At 37.2% G+C, this 19,364-nt stretch overlaps 1 protein-coding gene across 1 annotated transcript in view; it reads right to left on the bottom strand.

Annotated features, from left to right (window-relative positions):
- SLCO3A1 (solute carrier organic anion transporter family member 3A1) overlaps positions 1 to 19,364 on the bottom strand; it is a 341,455-nt gene that overhangs the window by 8,243 nt on the left and 313,848 nt on the right. Inside the window, exons 6-9 of the mRNA XM_001364866.5 lie at positions 16,000 to 16,198; positions 12,206 to 12,344; positions 5,514 to 5,689; positions 1,977 to 2,041 (exon numbers count right to left, since the gene is read on the bottom strand). Coding sequence (XP_001364903.1) covers positions 1,977 to 2,041; positions 5,514 to 5,689; positions 12,206 to 12,344; positions 16,000 to 16,198 — 579 coding nt within the window. The remainder of the gene's footprint in view (positions 1 to 1,976; positions 2,042 to 5,513; positions 5,690 to 12,205; positions 12,345 to 15,999; positions 16,199 to 19,364) is intronic.

Here is a 19,364-nt window from a genome sequence, read left to right as displayed (position 1 = left end):
CTCAAAAGCTAAAAGATCAATCTATCTGTCAACCAGATTTTAAGTTTCTGCTATGTGCCAGGCACTGTGTTAGATGCTGGGGATACAAAGACAAAAATGAAACAGACTTTGTCCTCAAAAAACTTAAATTCTACCACGGAAGGCAATTGTTACATCTATAAGTACATAAAATTGGTATTTGAGCTGATCTATGAAGGAAACCAGGAATTGTAAATGGTGGAGAGATGAGGGAGACATGCAAAGATGGAAATGGGATGGATTTGATTTTAGTGGAGAAACAGAAATTCTACTTTAAAGAGAATAAAAATTATTCTGAATTTACTGTCCCTCTAGCTGTAATTCTCCCTCTTCTTAGTGCTCTAACATCATTAATAGAGTTTAATATATCCTATTCCAGGAACAAATACAATTAGGCCAAAAAAGTGAAGGTTTCACAGACAAGTTAGGTAGATGATTCAACTGCTTAGATGATTAGCTTCTCAAGCAGACATATATACAATGAAGGCCCTAGGTTATAATGATAGCAAATTATATTTTTTCAAAATTTAACTGTCCCTAGACTTTATTTCCTGCAATTTGAGTTAATTTCTCAGAAATTCTTATAAAATACTCCATTGTTTGATATGAAAATCACCCAGCAGAAAGAAAAGTTGATATTTTATACCACCTGCAGAGATGAACTAAATCCTAAAACAATTCTGTAGACTAGAATAGTTCCTATACATAGCCATAAAGTCATAAAATATTATGGAGGGAAAGGAAATTAGAGATCATCCAATACAAATTGTTTTGAGGAAATGGGGGTCCCAAGTAGTTGGGTCAAAGGAAATTGGATGATAGCTGCAAAGTTATATAAGATTCTGTGAATAGAATAGTTTTGAGTGCTCCAAAGTTTTCCTTTAAATGTGAGCTATACTTTCTAGTCTGGAGAATTTTCCCCATAAACTTCACAATGATTTTACCCTCCCTTCTACCCATACCCATGGAAGTAAAAGGGAAAAGATGCAATGAAATCTTGGAAAAATGTTTATTCAAACTCTCTCCAAAAACTGAAGATAGATTTATATGAACCCTTTCCACTAATCTTTCATCTAAAAGAAAAAGAGAGAAAAAACCCACCAAAGCAAACTGTTTGCCACTTACTCAAGCACGAAAGATCATATCTTCTCTGGATTTGGCCCAATCCTGATATTTGACAAAGGAGTTTACGTGGAAAAAACACAGGAAAAGGAATCTGGAGACTTGGTTTCTGGTATTAACACTGATACTAAGAAGCTGTGTAATTGTGTATAGCTCTAACTGTGCAAATGATTTAACTTCTCTAGGTTTCTGTTTTTTCATCTGAAATAAATTAGGGAGTTAGACTAGATGATTTGAAGTTTTTTCTAGTTCTGAAAGTCCTTTGCTTCTCCAAGACAGACAATGGTGGAACAGAAAGCCTCATGTAATGTATTGAGTGAGCCAGAATTTCTCCCAACCTCAGAAGCCCTTGGTGAAGAACCCAAAGTAGAGAATGTTGCTTTGGGAAATTAAAAAGGTTGCAAACTTTCCATTTATGAAGCAATGTGAGGAGGACTGTGTCTCTCAGCTGGAAGCTCCATAAACAAATCATTTCACAAACTGCTCATATCTTAATAATGGAGGTGCCAAATGGTAGGATTGTTGCCTTTCCTTCTTCCTTTCCCCCATTTTTACAAGTAAGGTGGAAGGGCAGCAGAGAAGATGGGGCTGTTTTACCTGGAAATTTTCTCTATATCTATTGAACAAAAATCATTTGGGTAGTCATGGAGGGAGCCAAATGTGTTTAGTCTCTGAGTCTGGTCTCTAGACACAAAGTCTATGTTGTGGGAAGAACACTGGTAACTAGAAATTAGACTTCAAAGAGAAAAGCAAATGAATAATAAACTTTACGAAGATTGACTTGTTTGAGAATAAATATTTGGTTCATTAATAAGGGAATAGAAGTTTATACCTACCCAGCAAACGAAGGAGCAGGAATAGAACTCCCAAAGCATAAGACTTGAGTTCAGGGCTGACTGTCCTAAATAAAAAGAAGTGAAGGGAAGAAAAAATAGATTCTTATCACATCGCTTTAAATTAATAGACTCCACAGTTGTGCAATACTGTCAATCATAATAGTTCCTCAGAAAATCATTAAGAGCCTATTTATTATTATTATTATTTTTTAACTTTCCCTGCCTAGAGTCTGAATAATAACTATGACTGCAGCTACATGATAAGTTCAGGAATTTAACGGTGTCCTTAATAACAGGAGCTAATCTTGTCATTCGAAGGAAAGAAATGCAAATTCTTTCCCACTCAATTTTCATTTAAAGAAATCCTGCATTTGTTCAAGCAGAGAGGCATTTCTAGTTGGTGGGGCATTGTTTACCAAAATAACACAATTTGGCAACATCTTTCCCATTAAGCTTTGTAGCAAACAAGACTGAACTATTAAAGTAGATGGTTCTTCACAGGCCAATGAACAATTTGTTATCTTTAGGTTATATTGTTGTATGAATCACACCAGAAGAGGCACTCTTCCTTGGAGGGAGAAGACCTGGACCCTAGTCCCAGCTTGCTTATTTACTGTGTGATCTTGGGCAAGTCAATTTATTTCTTTGGGCCCCAGTGTCTTTCTCTTTCAAATGGGGCATAATAATTTCTGCTTTCCTTTCTGAGATAAACTCTATAATGATGATGATGATGATGGTAATGCTGATGATGGATGGTATTGGCAATTGGCAGTGGAGAAAGAATTTTTGATTATACCATCTCACAAAGAAATGGAAAAAATAGGGAAAATATATGTCTATTTATAACATCCTTTCATTTGATTGGCTGAAGCAATATTTTTAAAAGACCCAACATTCCCTTCTTTTAATAGCTAGCTGCTGGTTCCTTAAAAAATCTCCTTGGTAGAAATGTCTTCATCAATGTGTTTGTAGTAGAATGTGGTTTTAAAAGACTTCATTCTGATCTTTTATCATTTTCTGGTGAAAACTTGAAAGCTCAGTAAAAATTTTAATGGAATTTTTCTTTTATCTCCACATACATGTGCTTCTATTAATATTCATTTCAGGATTTGGTTAAATCAGACACAGTATCTGACCTTCAGGTAATTTAGACCCAACAATCCTGTATTAATGACTCTACTTTAGATTCTGGTATTTCTGGAAATGAATTTTTTCTATGTCTGAATGTCTGTAGTAGCCACAAAAGACAATGTAATTTAGTAGCTGGAGAGCGGGCCTTTAAGCCTTAAGACTTTGGTTCAAGTCTTGCCTCTGACACAAACTGACTGTGTGATCCTGGTCAAGTCACTTCACGTCTCTAGTGCTGACCTGCCTTGGTAGGAGGATTTTCCTCATTTGGGAGTTCCTTTTACTAATGAAATAACAAATATAGTCTCTAATCTAGGATGTAATCATGGAGACAAAGGCAAGTTCTCCCTAAAACAAGTCGCTCTATCTCTGCCAACAATATACTACATTTCCATTTCTTTTAAGACACCATAAACACAAGGAGAAAAATGAAAAAGATTACGAACTCTCATTTGATGCCCTCCTGGGAGAGAGGCACCTCCAGGGGGTGATTGATTGCAGACCTAGTTATAGGCCAATAAAGGGACTAGTTTGAGTGATTACGGTTGAGAGTGCCATCCTACTTCTCAAACTTTCTCAATGCCTTTCTGGGAGATGTTGCTATTGCGTATACAAGAGTGGCTGACACCCTGGGGCAGCGTAGGGTATAGGGTATACCTGTGCCTATCTACAGATGGCACAGTGTGCTTTTTGCCTGCCTTGAACATCTGTGACTGGAAATAGAACTTGGGAGCTTGATTGAATAACGTATTCCCCTCCCCATCCCCCCATATCCATATGCCCATTGTGAGAACACCTCCAGCAGGCATGCATGAAGCATGGAATTATTTCAATTGGAAAAGCCCCAGCTAAGGTCATTTGGTCCATCTGTTGCTTTTTTTTTTTAAGGGAATCTAATTTTTTTTTCCGGGCCATCTCCAAGAGGTGTTTGTCAAACTATACCTGGGAAGTGATTTAAATCTCACCACTCTCTATGTTTAATTCTTGAATTAGTCTTCTGATTCTAATGGCTTGAATTTCATTTTCTCCTTCTTTGGGAGGTTAGGGGAAGGCAGAGATTGGGGAGAGGCACAGAGTGTACAGGTGAGATGGTGTCATACTGGTCGATGAATGGGAAGAGTCTTGGTTTATGAAATGAAATTTTCTTACATTTGAAATTCTAAATAGTGTTTTAATTTTCCCATTTCCCTTTAGTGAATGTTTAAAGGAGTAGGCCTTGTTGGTCCAAAATCTACTTTTCCTCCCCACCTCCCTGTCGAAAAAAAATCTTACAATTATTCCTTTAAATTGTTTCCTAAGGTATGTAATATAAAAACAGGAATATGAGCATGATGCTAAAACACAGAAACAATAATGAAAGAAGCCCATGACATAAATTTATTTAAATAAGAAAAAGGAATATCATTTGTAGTTTGTATGTCCTATCTTTGGAACCTGGATTTGAAGTTTTAGCTCATTTTCCTTTCTAAGTTGTGTTTTTTTTAACAATGTCCTTCCCCGACTTTAACATTTCCAGTGAAAACATGAAAAATTTGATGAAAATTAATGAATCTCTTGTAGAAATAAGCACAGGTTCTGGAGTCAAATGACCAGAGTTCAAATTCTACTTTTGGCACTAAATTCCTTTACCTATGTGACAGTCACTTTCTTACTCCAGATCTGGGAAAATATAGTTGTACCAGGTGACCTTTAGGTGCGTTTCTGTTCTAAAACTTTGAGACTATTGTCCTCTCCATAATTATTTATGTAACTTTAATCCTAACCCACTAAGAGTTAGGACTGAATTTTAATTACAAGATAAAGATCCTAGCTAATTACTTAATAAATATTAGTTAGAAACAAATGAAGTATATAGCAAAAGAAGTCGCATAAGGATGCCTGTGCAAATTGGTACAAATCCAGGCTATGATTGTAGTTGGGGGGTACCTTTAGGTTCTTCTAAATTCCCTCTCTTTGTGATGACTCAAAGTTATGTTAGGGCCATCTCTCTGACAGTGCTGTGAGTTCATATCCTGACAAGCCTATGATCTCCATAAGGATGTCTTTTCCTTCCAAAGTTCTAACTTTATGGAATACCTTTTTTAGTAAGCAGTATTGTTCTCTACAAAGCAGGAGCCACTATTTTTTTTTTCATTTGACAATGATGTTCTCTAATGTCCTTAATAGATAAGAGTGATATTTACCATGGGGTGGGGGGAGTGGGTTAGCATCCATTGAACCTACTACACCCAATTTGTGAACATTTTTATAGTTTTCCAGGTATTAAGTTTCAGTGGAATGGAAAGTTTCTGAAAGTGGTGTTTGCTGATCAGGCACAGAAACCCCCCCCAAACAAAACCAAAAACAAACAAATGGGGGTGGGAAGGGCCACTAGATTGAGAGCCATGGAAGCCCCAGTCTAGCTCTTACCTGATGAGGATGATCACAGATGGAGTCTGAGCCATTGCTCCTATCATGCTGCAGACACACATCACACAAAGGAATGTAAGGAAGGCCTCTTGGCAACCAGGGCTGGGGCATTTCCCAGGAACTACTGTTGCATTTTCAGAGGGGACGGATGTGAGACATGCACAGCCAGTGAGATTCTGAAAGGGAAGCATGCCCATGGTTTAAACTTGGGGTTTCGACTTTCCATATCAAAAGCCATCCATCAGGTGAAGCTGTCAACTTCTAATTATGCATTCTGTGGTGTTCCATTAATCAGACCTAAATAAATTAGTTAGCTTTTTCCAAGAGCCTTCAAAACAAATGCACAGACACAGGGATATTTATGGGGAGGAAAGCTTATTTTTTCTTCCCTCCTGCACATTTCATTTTCCATGTTTAAAGTGCTCCTCAATAAATTGTAGTACAGACAAATGACCCCCAAATTAGAATCTTTCCCATACAATAAAAAAAGAAAATTGTATTTCCACATTATGATAAAACACTGCCAAATTAACGTGATAATCACTTGCCAATTTGTCCTCTCTTCCATGCAGTTATAATTACACTAGGGCATACTAAAAGAGGTAAATCTGTAACCTGCACATTGTTTGTGGTTCATTGACTAATTTGGTACCTTGAACAAAATGGATCATAATGCTACACGTGAAGTTATTGCCTTTTGCTAGCCAAGAATCCAAGAGAAGGTTGTAAAGACATTGGTGGTAAAGGGGAAAAGTTCCCTGGTATATTCCAGGAAAATGAACAGGCTGAAGGATGCCATATAGCTTGGAAGGGATGTGAAGAATGAAGCTATGGCCAAAACAAGGTAAGATTTATCAATATATGATCAGAAGAAATAAAAATTGACTGCATTCTATTTGATCTCTCTGGGAGGGTTCATTGCCAAATTGCTTTTTTTTTCCAGTCACAGAGCCTTTTACTTAGACTCCTAGAATTTCTGATGGCTAAAGGTAGGTCAGGGACAATGAGGAAGGGGGCAGTGCTGAATGTCAGGCCAATTAAGGTATTATAATAGTAGTACAGAAACTGCTAATGAATGCAAAATGAAAACAATCATAAATGATTCATTACCTATCTTAAGGAAGACTTGACTTTCAAGTCACATCTGTATAGTAAGTACCACCCAAATTCTGTTGGGGTGAAAATAGATCCTCCTCTGCTTTAAAAATCTTGGGGTTTTCTCCTTTTTTTCTTTACTATTTTGCTTCCTTACTTTTCTCCCTAACTTCCCTCTCTTTCTTTCCAATAGAAACCACAGATAGCTGTGTCCATGCTGTGATTGCAAGGACTGGTGAAGATCTTCCCATCTCCTCAAATGTTGCCTCCATCAGGTTTCAGGAAGCTTGAAATTTCTCCACTAGGATGAGGCTTTTAACTTTACTTTTGGCGATGAAGCTTAAGATGCAAGTGTCCCTGGGAAAGGTTCACCATCAATATGCCACAGACTTGTGAATTAGTTGGTATGGAATTAGAACTCAATGGATATAGAAACTCCTTCCATTAAAGTAGATTGTAACTGTCTACAACTCAGCAGTTCTTAACCTAGGACCTATGAACTTGTTTTTATTTGAAAAAACAAGCACAACATTTTGATAATGACATTTTAGTGTATTTGGTGTTTTTTGAAATCCTCTATAGTTAATCTTATGCATTTAAAACTATCATTCTGAATAGGGTCTATACACTTTATCAGATTAACAAAGGGGTTTATGACCCCCCAAAGTTCAAGAACTCTTGCAATAACTCATCGTTTTAGAGAGTTCCTGAAGTTTAAAGAAGTGAGTGATTCATCCATGGTCATAGAGCTCATAATTAGGATTGGTAATGTCTGATAAATATAGAGAACAAAACAATAGACTAATATCAGATCATTTCTTTTAGAAAAAAAGACTAAACTTCAGGTGGATGTATTTGGTAAGACCTCTTAATATTTTTCCACTTGTGCATCAGAGTCCTTCCTCTTCACCTTTGTCTCCTCCCTCTGCAAGTCTGAACAATGTCATAGAAAGAAAATTCTCCTTTTCTTGAAAGTGACTTGCCAACCTTCTGCCTCACTCTTAACCTGGTAAAATGGTCCCTGGAAAACAAGCTCATGTGCCTTTAAAGGAACTTAGAGGTCTATTTAACACTCTCTGGGTGCTCCAGAAGATAGCCCCAGGTAAAATGTCAGCAAGCCTAATATTGTGGGAAGATTTGATTTAGAGCCCTGAATTTCACATTCTTGCCTTACAGCTCTGAGTTCAGCCAAGAGACAGAATAGAAGCAAAACACACAATTCTCAACATATTTGGAAAAATTGCTGTTTTCAAATGAAATGCTTAAGAAATCAATGAAAGAATAAACATGAGTATTCTGAGATTTGTAACTCCTATCCCACATTCAGTCATTAAATTAAACTGAGAAACACTTTAATTCACAAAATAAAACAATGGTTACAAAGTTACAAAGAAGCTGGAATCCATGATAAATTGTGGTTAAAAAAACAATAACCCTTACTCCTTGGAATCTTTTGATTAATTTTTTATGGATAAATAAAAAAAAATCAAATGGCTGGTATTTTGACAGCCCAAATGACAAGAGCAAAATACCATCCAAAAGTGATTTAGAAACCCTGGCAAATGAAGCTACCTTTTTTGTGTCTTCTTTCCCCTACTCCCCACTTCCACCCCCTCCACCATCCTGCCACATATGTGGAAACTCTCACCAGTGCTGTACACCTTAATTCCTATTCATTTTACAAATGAAATTGATTTCCAGGTTTAAAAATGAATTTTCTCTGAGGATGGAATTGAGGACTTGTTATATAAACATAAGAACTTCTTCTAGATGTTTGAAACCAGAAGAATTTTCTTTGTAAATTAGGAGTTTGCCTAAATTTAATTAATTTGGTACCAATTTCTGCTCTTACTTAAGAGTTTTTTGATCTTTTGTGGCTGACCTCCTAATAACTGGGTTCACAATGGATAATGATACTACCACAACAAATTGGGTTGTAATATTGCCTTTTAAAAAAAAATTGGACACTAACAATTAGGTCTCTGAGCCAGACATTCATGGATTCTTTTGGAATTCATCATGATGTCTTTAGAATTCCATTGTCATTTATCATTGTCTTTTTGTAGCTTAGAATCTCAACTTTTGATTGGCCCAAGCCAGACTGGTATTACTGTGTAAAACCCTAAAATCTCATCATTAAGAGCTAGGTTGGTAACCCATATGCCTCAAGCCAAAGGGGAAATTGAAAAACTGCAAAAAGAAATACTGTCTCTGTCTTCACTTGCAGGGTCATTGATTGAAGAATAATGGCTTGGGGGGAAGGAATGGTGGTGGTGAGGGAATCTTCCTGAAATGGTAGTAGAACTTCAATACACCTGTAACACCAATAACCTCAGATTCTGAGAGTCTTTGCCAAAAAAAAAGAGCAACCCAAAGGGGAAAAATCCTGAATCATCTTCTGCAGAAGGAGGAAGGAGAGACTGTTGCTGTTGGAAAGGCAAACTAATTACTTGCAGTAGACACTCTTTTTAGACTTAGGGGGTGGGGAAAGAGTGGAGGCATGAAATCAGCCATGTCCAAATGCAACAGAGGCTAAAAGCATTTGAAGGGCCAGGAAAACTTGGCTTCAGAATATTAACAATGTCCTCCTGACAGGTTGGTACCTGAATGACCACAGACCATAGCTTGGTCTGGCCATTTGGCTACAGGTCAAGCCCATTTCATGCCAAAGTATTCCACAATGTCTTAATTGTGCTCTTTCTAAAGGATACTCTAGCTTAATAAATTGATGGTCCAAGTGGCATCATTAAAAGAAAAAGATCAAGCTAGGGGAAATGGATTCTAAACAAGTCACACACCATGAGGTGACCCATTTCCAGAAAGGTAAGCCAAACTCCCCCATCTTGATTCTCTTACGAACTGCCATGTTGGATTTATGCTGCTTTCTCACATACCGCCAATGGCTGGAATTACTACTTCTATTTTTTTAAGCCAGTTATTCAGCACATCAGAAGGATATTTCTTCCAACAGGCAGTCAGCAGAGTGCTAACATGCTTACCCTTGGAATAATTGCTTCTCAGAGTGAGATGTAAGAAAACAATCTGGACAGTAGATGAATGCCAAAGGAAATATACAAAAGTAACTTGCAGTCATTTACAAAGGCTCCTGGTCACATGCAATGAGAGGTATTAAAAAAATCTTTTATTAAATACAGGACAATCCTGGGAAACTTGGGATGACAAGTAGGAAAAACACACAAGGAGTCCAAAATGAAGCCCAAACAGAGGGTGTGAGGAAACCAGATTTTACTGAATGTAGAATCAGTCTCACACAGTGTCTTTCCCCAGCTGATCAAATTTTAAGTGGTTTTCACCAGTCTCAGTGGGTAAAAACGGTGCCTATGTGGAGGACTAGAAATCTGATTGTACTTAACAGTGAAATTTGCACATGCCCTAGCTAAATCCAGCTGCTTGTAATCACTCAAGGGAGCAGTGCTATTACACATGGCCTAGCTGGTTATAATCTGAAATCAGAACAAGAGATTTAACAAGACACTTGTAAGGCATCGGGCCTGGGTGTTGGGTGCTCAGACTCATTGGAGACTATCTGGAGTAATTCCTGGAGACTTCTATTTCTTTTTGTAAAGATCTAAGCTGTAGGGGAAGATAAAACTAGAGGAAGAGTAAAAATGAAACTCTAACAATCACAATTGTAAGTGTTTGTTCCCTTGAAATTAAACATTATTAGGCTGACATTCAGGTTGCTCCTCTTCTTGTCAGAAGCTGGGCGAAAAGATAATCATTGAAGTGGAGAAGGGGGAAAATTTCCCCTCTCCTGTCCTGGGTCCTGGAAGTGGTAGGCATTTTTGCTTTACTGTGTGTTTTTACATAAATCTTCCCATCCAGAATAAAAATGTAGTCTATTTTTTAGAAAACTGAAGGAAAAGGCAGAATTTTGGAGGGGCGTGGAAATAAAAATTTAAGCGGTAAGCTGAGGAACAGAAATGTGATACACTCATGAATCAAGAAGGGCAAAGCAGATCAGGGATAATTGGATTCTGCTGCTTTGCTGTTTCAGCAACTGAAAGCAGCCACTGGACCCAGTTAAGCTTTTATTTAATAAGACTTTATGTATATGCAAGATCGAGGGAAGTGCATTTTCTGAGACAATTTTTTGGTCACTGAATTTTCTGAAATAGACACTATTTTAGTCTCAGGACAGTAGCATATATTGAATCAATTTAATCCTTGCAACAGGACAATAACAAAGACTAATTTGCAACATAACTCCTCAGATATTAAAATGTTAATGAAATTGTTGTCACAGAAAATAATAACTGGTGTTTTCATTCCACCCCTTCCCAAAACCCAATCCTATTTTCCATTCATTTTTATCCCCACAGAGAAATTGCTTTATAATCTTATTTGAAAAATAGCTTCCTCCCCACCTAAAATGATTTATCTTACTTTTTGAAAAATGTTAACAGCAGCAGTAGGCCAAGAATCCAAACATTAAAGCAAGAAAAAACTTAATTTTTAGAAAATTAAGATGAACGATCCCTATTTTCTTTGTTTTTGATGGCCACTTGGCATTACTGCTAGACTTTGCCTATATCCAAAAATGGATAGAGGACAAGTTAGGAATGAGTGATTCAGTTGTTTATTGAAAGGAAGGAATAGGTCTACCTTTCTCAAATTTTATTTTATTACCCTGTATCACTTAGTTTAGTACTTATACATAGAAGCAAATGCTGACAATTAAAAAGTAAAAGAAAAATATTAGGAACAGAAGACAGAAAGATATGGGGAATCCTGGAACAAAATCTTAAAAAAGGGTAAGTGAACATGAAATTTATTTTAAGACATGGCCCAAAATTCTTTCCCTTGACTTTGGTACAAAGCTTCCTTTGACTTCTACCTTGAATCATACTTGTGGCCATTCATACTCTTGTTCACTAAAATCATACTCTGATGCCTCATCATGGTATGAAAGCAATTGTGTGTTCTTGAAGGCTGTGACAATGGAATATGAAGCTTCGGCACTTCTTAATCTAAACTGGAAACATTTTGGATATGGACCAATCAATAGACTGTATCTGAAGATAGGGACCAACCAATAAATCAGTCAGTATAAATTTATCAAGTACCTACCATGCATCAGGCATTGCAGACCAGCCCAAGTTAGGTTGGATGGGCTCATCATCAGAAGCTTAGCCCTTGGGTCATGAATTTTCTCACCCAGAGCAACTCAGGAAGGCATTCATAAATGTATACAAGGGTGAAAATCAATATGGATGTATCAGATACTCCAACCTACAAAATCATTAATCTTTAGACTACTGAAATAATGTCAGTAGAGGTTAAGAATATCTAGAAGTCTGATTCAATTCTGTACAAGTCATTTAGTAAACAAATTCAAGTGGCAAATCTCCTCTATTCCATCTACTAATAGAGTTTCCTAATCAAACCAAGGATGAGATTAGGAAAAATTTATATGGCAGAAGAGGAAAAAAAATTCTTGATAAGTACTGATTCTATAATTCCTGTGGCAGTCAACCATCACCTTGGGTATTACACCATTTTAGGCTTCTGGTTAAGCTGCAGTTTTTAATCCATGATCCCTCACCTTATCCAGAGAATAAATAAGTCACAAATACCGTGCTGTTGCATCCAGCAAAGCAGGCAGACAGGTAAGTGATTCCATCTGCCCCGCAGACTGGCGTGAAAGAGTCGGTTTGGCATTCACAGTTATTATTGCAAGATGAGTAGGGATCCAAGGCTGCGCCAGGTGCTGAGCTGTGAGAGAAAATACAATATAACACACATTAATAACTTGTATATATGAAACATTTTAATATTTACAATGCACTTTTCACAACAAGAAAGTGGGTTTTTGCATAATGGCTCAGAGAGGCTAATTTACCCAGGACCACACAATTAATAAGAATTGGAACCAGTATTACAAATAGAATCAAAATCACTTCAAATGTGAATTCAGTTTGATTTTCTAGGATTCTCCAAATACATAATTTGGTAGCTTGGTTTCCTCCCTTTCTTTGATCATTCCTAATGCTGTGTCTTGATTCACATTAGTTACTCACGCAAGGAAGTCCTTTCCTTTCCTCCTGTATATCCAAATCCCGTCCATTTTTTCAAGACTTGTCTCAAGTCCTACTTTATTCATAAGGAAGGCCTTCTCTAACTAATTCAAGCTTAATTCACGTCTCTGGTTTCAAATAGCATAACTGCAGCATACACGTGATTATAAATTATTGTATTTGTAGCTCTTCATTATGATTTGGTATATTTTAATTTTGTTTTTCCAAGTGAGACAATAAGGTTTTCAAAGGCAGGGACAAAGTCTTATGCTACTACTATAAATCTCAAATTACTTAAGAAAGAGGACAGCACTGATGGTTGATCACAATTATCAATTTCCCTGGGATAAATAACATTTGAGAGCCTTTGCATTTTTATTTATTTTCATTAATAACTTAGAGGAGTTTTCTCGTACTAGTGAAAAGAAAATGAGGAGAAATACTGAATTAGGAGGAGTTGTTAAATGTTCCAAGTAGAAAAATCTCTCATCTCATCTTCCCCACTGCATTTCATTTGGAAAGGATTAGGTGGCATTATTCCTGTCTACAAGTTGGCAAGACAGGGTCAAAAACCCCAATTGAAGTCTTATGGTTCAATCTTGTTACAAAGTTCCCCAAAGGAAGTACCAAATACAGGGCATCTGAAGAAAATGTCACTTTGGACTGGGGAAAGGTGAGGAAGAAGGAAAGAATTCTTAGAATTTCAGTAGAGTCAAGTATACTCCTGTCCTGTTCTAACAACTAATTATCTTTTAGAGTAGCCCTTGGCAGGGCAAAGAATATCCCATCTTGTAGCTTAACTCCTGGAACAAGATACCTTCTTTGGCTTAGAGGTTCTAAATAAATGACCTAAGAATGAATGTATTCGTTTCACTTTTGTCAAAATGACTAATAACTTTTTATATGTAGACTTTTAGACTGGGGATGTGTGTGGAGGTGGAGTACAATGGATAGAAGCCTGGAGTCAGGAATACTCCTTTCCCAGAATTCAAATCTGGTCTCAGACACTAGCTATATGGCCCTGGACAAGTCACTTGACTCTGTTTGCCTCATTTGGAAAATGAGATGGTGAAGAAAATGACAACCTACTCTAGTATCTGCCAAGAAAATCTCAAATGAGATTATGAGAAGTCAGAAATGAATGATCACCACCACCAATAATAACAATGACAAATACTTTTATATCTTTTTAAGTATTTCCATATCCATTACTTTATTTAATCTTTATTACCATCCTGGGCAATGCTTTGTACAGATAGAATTACCTCTGTCTCCCAGATGAGGAAACAGAGGCTCAGAAATGTTAGATGACTTCTCCATGGTCACAAAACCAGTAAGTCATGGGCTTGAATCCAGGTATTCTGACTTCCAGTTCAACACTAAATATCTCTACCAACAGAGCAGCAGAAGCCCTATTCTATTATAGCCTGGAATTGCTTAAGCCTGGGCAAATATACTCTGATCATGATTCAGACAAAAGGTGAACTGTGAGGAAGGCAGAGGAACAAGCAGAAAAGAGTTCAAAGATCAGACATGATCTTACATTGGGCATCTGCTGTGAGCAGTTTGGCTGAAAAGGAGAGTTTCCTCCCTTTTGGCTGAAAAATTGACTGAAGAGAGCTGTATTTCTACTAGATGGTGGAAAGAGGAGCGGACAGTCCTCCAGATAGCACCTTAGCTGAAGGCATTAGCTGAGATTCAACAGGAGGATGAATGAGATGACTTAAATAGAGCCACAACCCTTTCCTACTAGGAAGAGGCTAACAGACTTACAGTCCACATTCCCTCCTTTATCTCCCTTCTTCCCCACTCCAAAGGATGGTGGAGATAGTCGAACTAGCTGACTAACAGAGGAATAATCCACCCATCTCAGCAGAGGCTTAGGTGGCCCTGAAGACAGATGGGCGGATGAAGACCAGCTGGAGGAGATAAATGATGCCTGGTGAGGAGCAGTGGAGACCTGCCACCCAATAGGGCACCTTCCTAGAAAAGAGTAATACAATGACATTGACAGCTCTGTGGCATCAGTGATATAATCTGGCCACCCAGAGATCCCACATGTGTTCGTTCCATGTGTTGTCCTTTTGCATTTCCCCTCTTCCCAGTGATGGTTGTGTATTTGTAGGAGAGTGAGCTCTGCCTTAATAGTGAGAATATTCTCTTGTTAATTTAATTACTATTAATTCATAAATACTCTGAGTCAAATGTAACCTCTGGCTGACTAGTTAAAGCAAACTCATTAATAAGGGCTTACGAATTATGTTCTGGAGAAGATTCTGATCCATAAAATATCCAGAACCTCAGGCTTTTCTAGAGGTCCCTGAGTAGGAAGGGCCCCAAGTGCTATACTTGGAAATGCCATTCCTTGTATTTCCCTCTTAAAGAGATCAGTCTAAAAGATTGTCTGGTGATTTAGGATGATGAGAAGAAAATGGAAAAGGAGCATTATTAAGAAACGAAGACATTGCTTTATTCTAGTTCTAGAGCTGGGAATGATCTCTGAGGCCATTGAGTCCAATCCTCTTATTTTAAAGATTTATAAACTCACAGTAGAAACCAAGACCCAGGCAGGTTAAGGGACATGTCCAAGGTCACAGAGGCAATATCAGAAGTAGTGAGAATTTCTGGTATTTTGCAGAATTTGGTACAATCTGTGCTGTTAGCCTTGAAGGTAAGGATAAATTATAGTACAAGAAAAATGTCCTAGAGTACAAAAGATTTACTTGTCCCATGGATCCTTCTTTTGGTTGCTTTAGAAGAGATATGTGGACTAACAGGTTTTCATTTAAGAAGACTTGAGTTCAAATCTTGCTTCAAAAATTCATTGTGTTTCTCTGGGCAGATCAGTTAAGCTCTCTTGGTCTTAGTTCCTTTTGTGTCAAATAAGGGGAGCAGGACTTCATGGCTCCTGAGGTCCCTTCAATCTCTAAATCTATGATCTTATGAAACTATGTGCTTTCTTTAAGTTCACAAATGTTATGTAACTATTTTAACCAGAGAAGGAGACACACATACTTCTCACTGCTTTGTTAATGAAAGCATTATTGGTTTAAGCAAGCCACTGCAGTAAGTTCCATCATCTTAAAAGAGCTAAGGTGCATGCCAACCCTGCCCCGTTTTCCATCTGCAATACCTGTAACTTCTCAGACAAAAGCACTCTTCCCTGGCCACCATTTCTTTCTATATGTTATCTCTCTCTGTTAGAAAGTAAGCACCTTGAGGACAGGCTTGTCCTACTTTTGTATTTACATTTTTGGCACAGTGCGATGCCCTTTCATTCATTCATTCATTCATTCATTCATTCATTCATTCATTCATTCATTTATACCTATTTAATTTCTTTTAGTACTTACTCGTTTCCATAGGGAACAGTAACCCCAGCCACAGGACCTGTATCACATCCCAGGAAGAGGAAGGAAACATAACAAGCTGTAGACACCAGGTTAACTAGCATGGCCATCCGAATGGCTCCTAGAGCAGATAGGCTGAGCTTCTTTACAAGAAGACCTCCTAGGAATATACCCAGACATGCACATGGGATAGCAGTCATCCCTAGAATAGAGGGGAAGAAAGAGGTTAGAAATAAAAATGGGAGTGAGTCTAGAAAAGCAATGATTAGAGATATAGACACTCAAACAAAAAAAATCCATAAAAACCCCAGCAAGCATTCAATAACAATTTCAGTAATGGATCCTGTGTCATCATTATGAAAATCTAAACACACTTATTAGAGATTCTGTGCTTATATGGCACCAGATGAGGTGCCATAATCACACAAACAACACTATGCAGAGAATAATGGAGATCACATAGCAAATGAATACTGTGCAACTGTATGAATTATAAAAAAATGATGTATAAGTAGTAAGATATCAGAAGGTGGTCAAGCCTCACAATGCTTATATATTTGGACTTTATGATTATGGGATCATAGATTTAGAGTTGAAAGGGACTTTGAAGGTCATCAGTTCTTACTTTACAGGTGAAGAAAAAGAGACACGGAGCTGGTAAGTGACTTATCTAGGACCACAAATCTAGGAAGTATCTGATGTGGGATTTGAAGTTAGGATCAGGGTTCTGGCCATTCTGCCATGCTGCCTCATGTATAAGACACAATTGGAATTTGTTACCTCTCTTCCAATTTATCAGGAAGAATGACTTTTCAGTTTCCTGTACAGCCTAAAGTACTACAAAAAGAGTTGTTGATACCATATGATTGCCTTGCCAAGATAACACACAACTGAACAGCCTATAGTTAAAAAAAAATTAGCTCTTGAGGTCAAAAGAAAAAAAATGATTCACCTGTTATAGCCACCCACTTGCTTCAGGCAAGTTATTTATTTATTTTTTTTTTGTAAGGCTACACCATTTGATATGGCAGCATGGTGCAGGGAAGATTTGAAGTGAGAGGGACTGAAAATAAATCCTAGTTTTGGCACTTACTTATTGGGTGACCTTGGTCAAGTCTTATAATGTTTCTGGGCTTTGGTTCCATTATCTATAAAATGAAAGCACTGGACTAGAACTCTGTAGTACTTTCCAACTCTAAATCTATGACTATAAATGCTATAAATATATTATCATATTGATTTTTATTTGACTTTGGTCTGTTTTTTATTTTTATTTTTTACATTTTTACTGACTTTACATGGCAATTACTTGTGTGTATTATCAATATTGCTCAGGATCCATTTTTAACCTAGGATTGCTTGCCTACTAGCATACCCCCACTGATCCTGAGTCATCATTTTTAACATCTATACATATTTATTAGAGCTCCCATGCTTATATTGTATTAGACCAGATGCCATAATCATACAGACAATTTTGATGCAGAAAATAATGGAGATTCAGGATCCCTTCTCCCATTAATTAGTAGGTATTTCTATCTCTTTTCTTTTTCAGAGTTAAAATATTTTGATGATTATGACTTTTAAAAGGCAAGACACCATTGACATAAAGTATGCCAAAATTACAAGAGATGTAAAATGAGGATGTAACTTAAAAGGATGTTGGGAATGTAGCTCAGGTGCAGCAAATTTTCCATCTACACAACATATATACACTCTGAAGGAATGCGTACTAGTTTCAATATAATATCAAATGGAAAATAAGGAGGTAGGCTGAAAACAAATAATGCTAAATAATATATAATAATTTTTGGACTACTTGTGGGGGATATGGACAAGATTCACACAAGATGGGCATCCATGGATGTATTTGTGGTTTTTATCATTGGAGGAATACCAATATTGATGAGGTCACATAGTATTTGAATAATTTTATTGATAAATATGAAATATTTTCAGATTCTCCACTATTTTGGATTATTTATATCATGGGTTTGCCTCCTTATACCTTTATTAGCATGGCTATGATGAATTGACTATACTTGCATGAATAAGAGATACTCTCAAAGACTGGGACTGAGATCTGTTTATCTTTCTTTTAATAGCACCTAGCACAGCACCAAGGCCCTCTGGGCACTCAGAAGGTATTATTTAGTGGCTCTGCCAATACCACTTAACATCCTCTCCTTTCTGAGTCACAATAAACAATTACTCTCTCTTCTTGATGCATGTTGCTCCTTGATACTTGTAGACAGTTATCATAACTTTCCTCCTAACTCTCTCCTCATTAAGTTAACCTATGCAGATTTAGTCCTTTTAATCTTCCCTCATAAATCAATCCTGCCAAGCCCTTAATCATCTTTGTTGTTATGCTCTGAACTCTGTCCAATTTGTTGATGGCTCTGTGGTGTTGCCCAGAGCTGGGCACTGGTGCTTCAGAAAGATTGAATAGGTTGTCTCCTAAGTCCATGAGAGCTATGAATAAACTATATTCCCACTGGAGCTTCTCCTTATACTGATGATTCCTTTTCTTTGTGCCCCTAACCACTGTTAGCCTACTTTGGTATCCTTTCCTTTGTAGTTGTAAAAAAATCTAGATGGCATGATGCCACTAAGTTGATCACAGTAAAAAAAAAATTATAAGGATCCCTTAAAAGGCACTTGTATCTTTGGACTGGCAAAAGAACTAGGATTCTTGGAATACAGCCCTATGGGTTAAAATAATTGTCTTTTATAGTGCTCTGAACATTGAAACCAGCAATGGGCAGAACAGGTGTTAGAGAGACAAGAACAAGTTCAAGGACTTGAGATTCTTCTTTTGACCTTTCCTTCAGAATTCTATTGATTGATTTGGCAATAGAAGAGTAGGGACCTATTGTGAAGCAACACACAGCCTGAAGTAGAAGTGCCTCTTGCAAAGCAAGAAGAATTCAAAGAAAGGAAGGGAAGAGATCAGGAAGTGATATACTGTTTCTTCTTCTGTGCCTGGGGGCTCAAGTCTAACAATGTTAAGATATAATGGTAGAAAACTCAGCATTAAAGGAAAAGACACATTCCACTTTCTCAGACAGGTAGAAAAGGGCTGATTGTGTTTTGTGATTGCCTCTTTGAAGTGATAGCCTCCTTAATTTGTCTTTGCTTCACAAAGCACAAATTTATAAACATTTTATACAATGCTCTTAGACTTTTTTTGGCTTATTGTGGCATACTCTGTTGAAGAAAAGAAAATGAACTCTAGTGAAAGCTGTATCAAAATAATCTCTTAAAAACAGACAGGGGTATTAAGTCTTGACCTTTTCTAAAACCTCTGTCATCTTGCTTCATATTATTCATCCAATTTTGTCTTCCTCTCTTCTTCATTATGAACA

The sequence above is a fragment of the Monodelphis domestica genome, chromosome 1 (assembly GCF_027887165.1).
Source record: "Monodelphis domestica isolate mMonDom1 chromosome 1, mMonDom1.pri, whole genome shotgun sequence".
In the NCBI taxonomy this organism is placed as follows: Eukaryota; Metazoa; Chordata; class Mammalia; order Didelphimorphia; family Didelphidae; genus Monodelphis; species Monodelphis domestica.
Note: the sequence above shows the minus strand (reverse complement) of the source record. Positions and strands in the feature narration are given on the sequence as shown.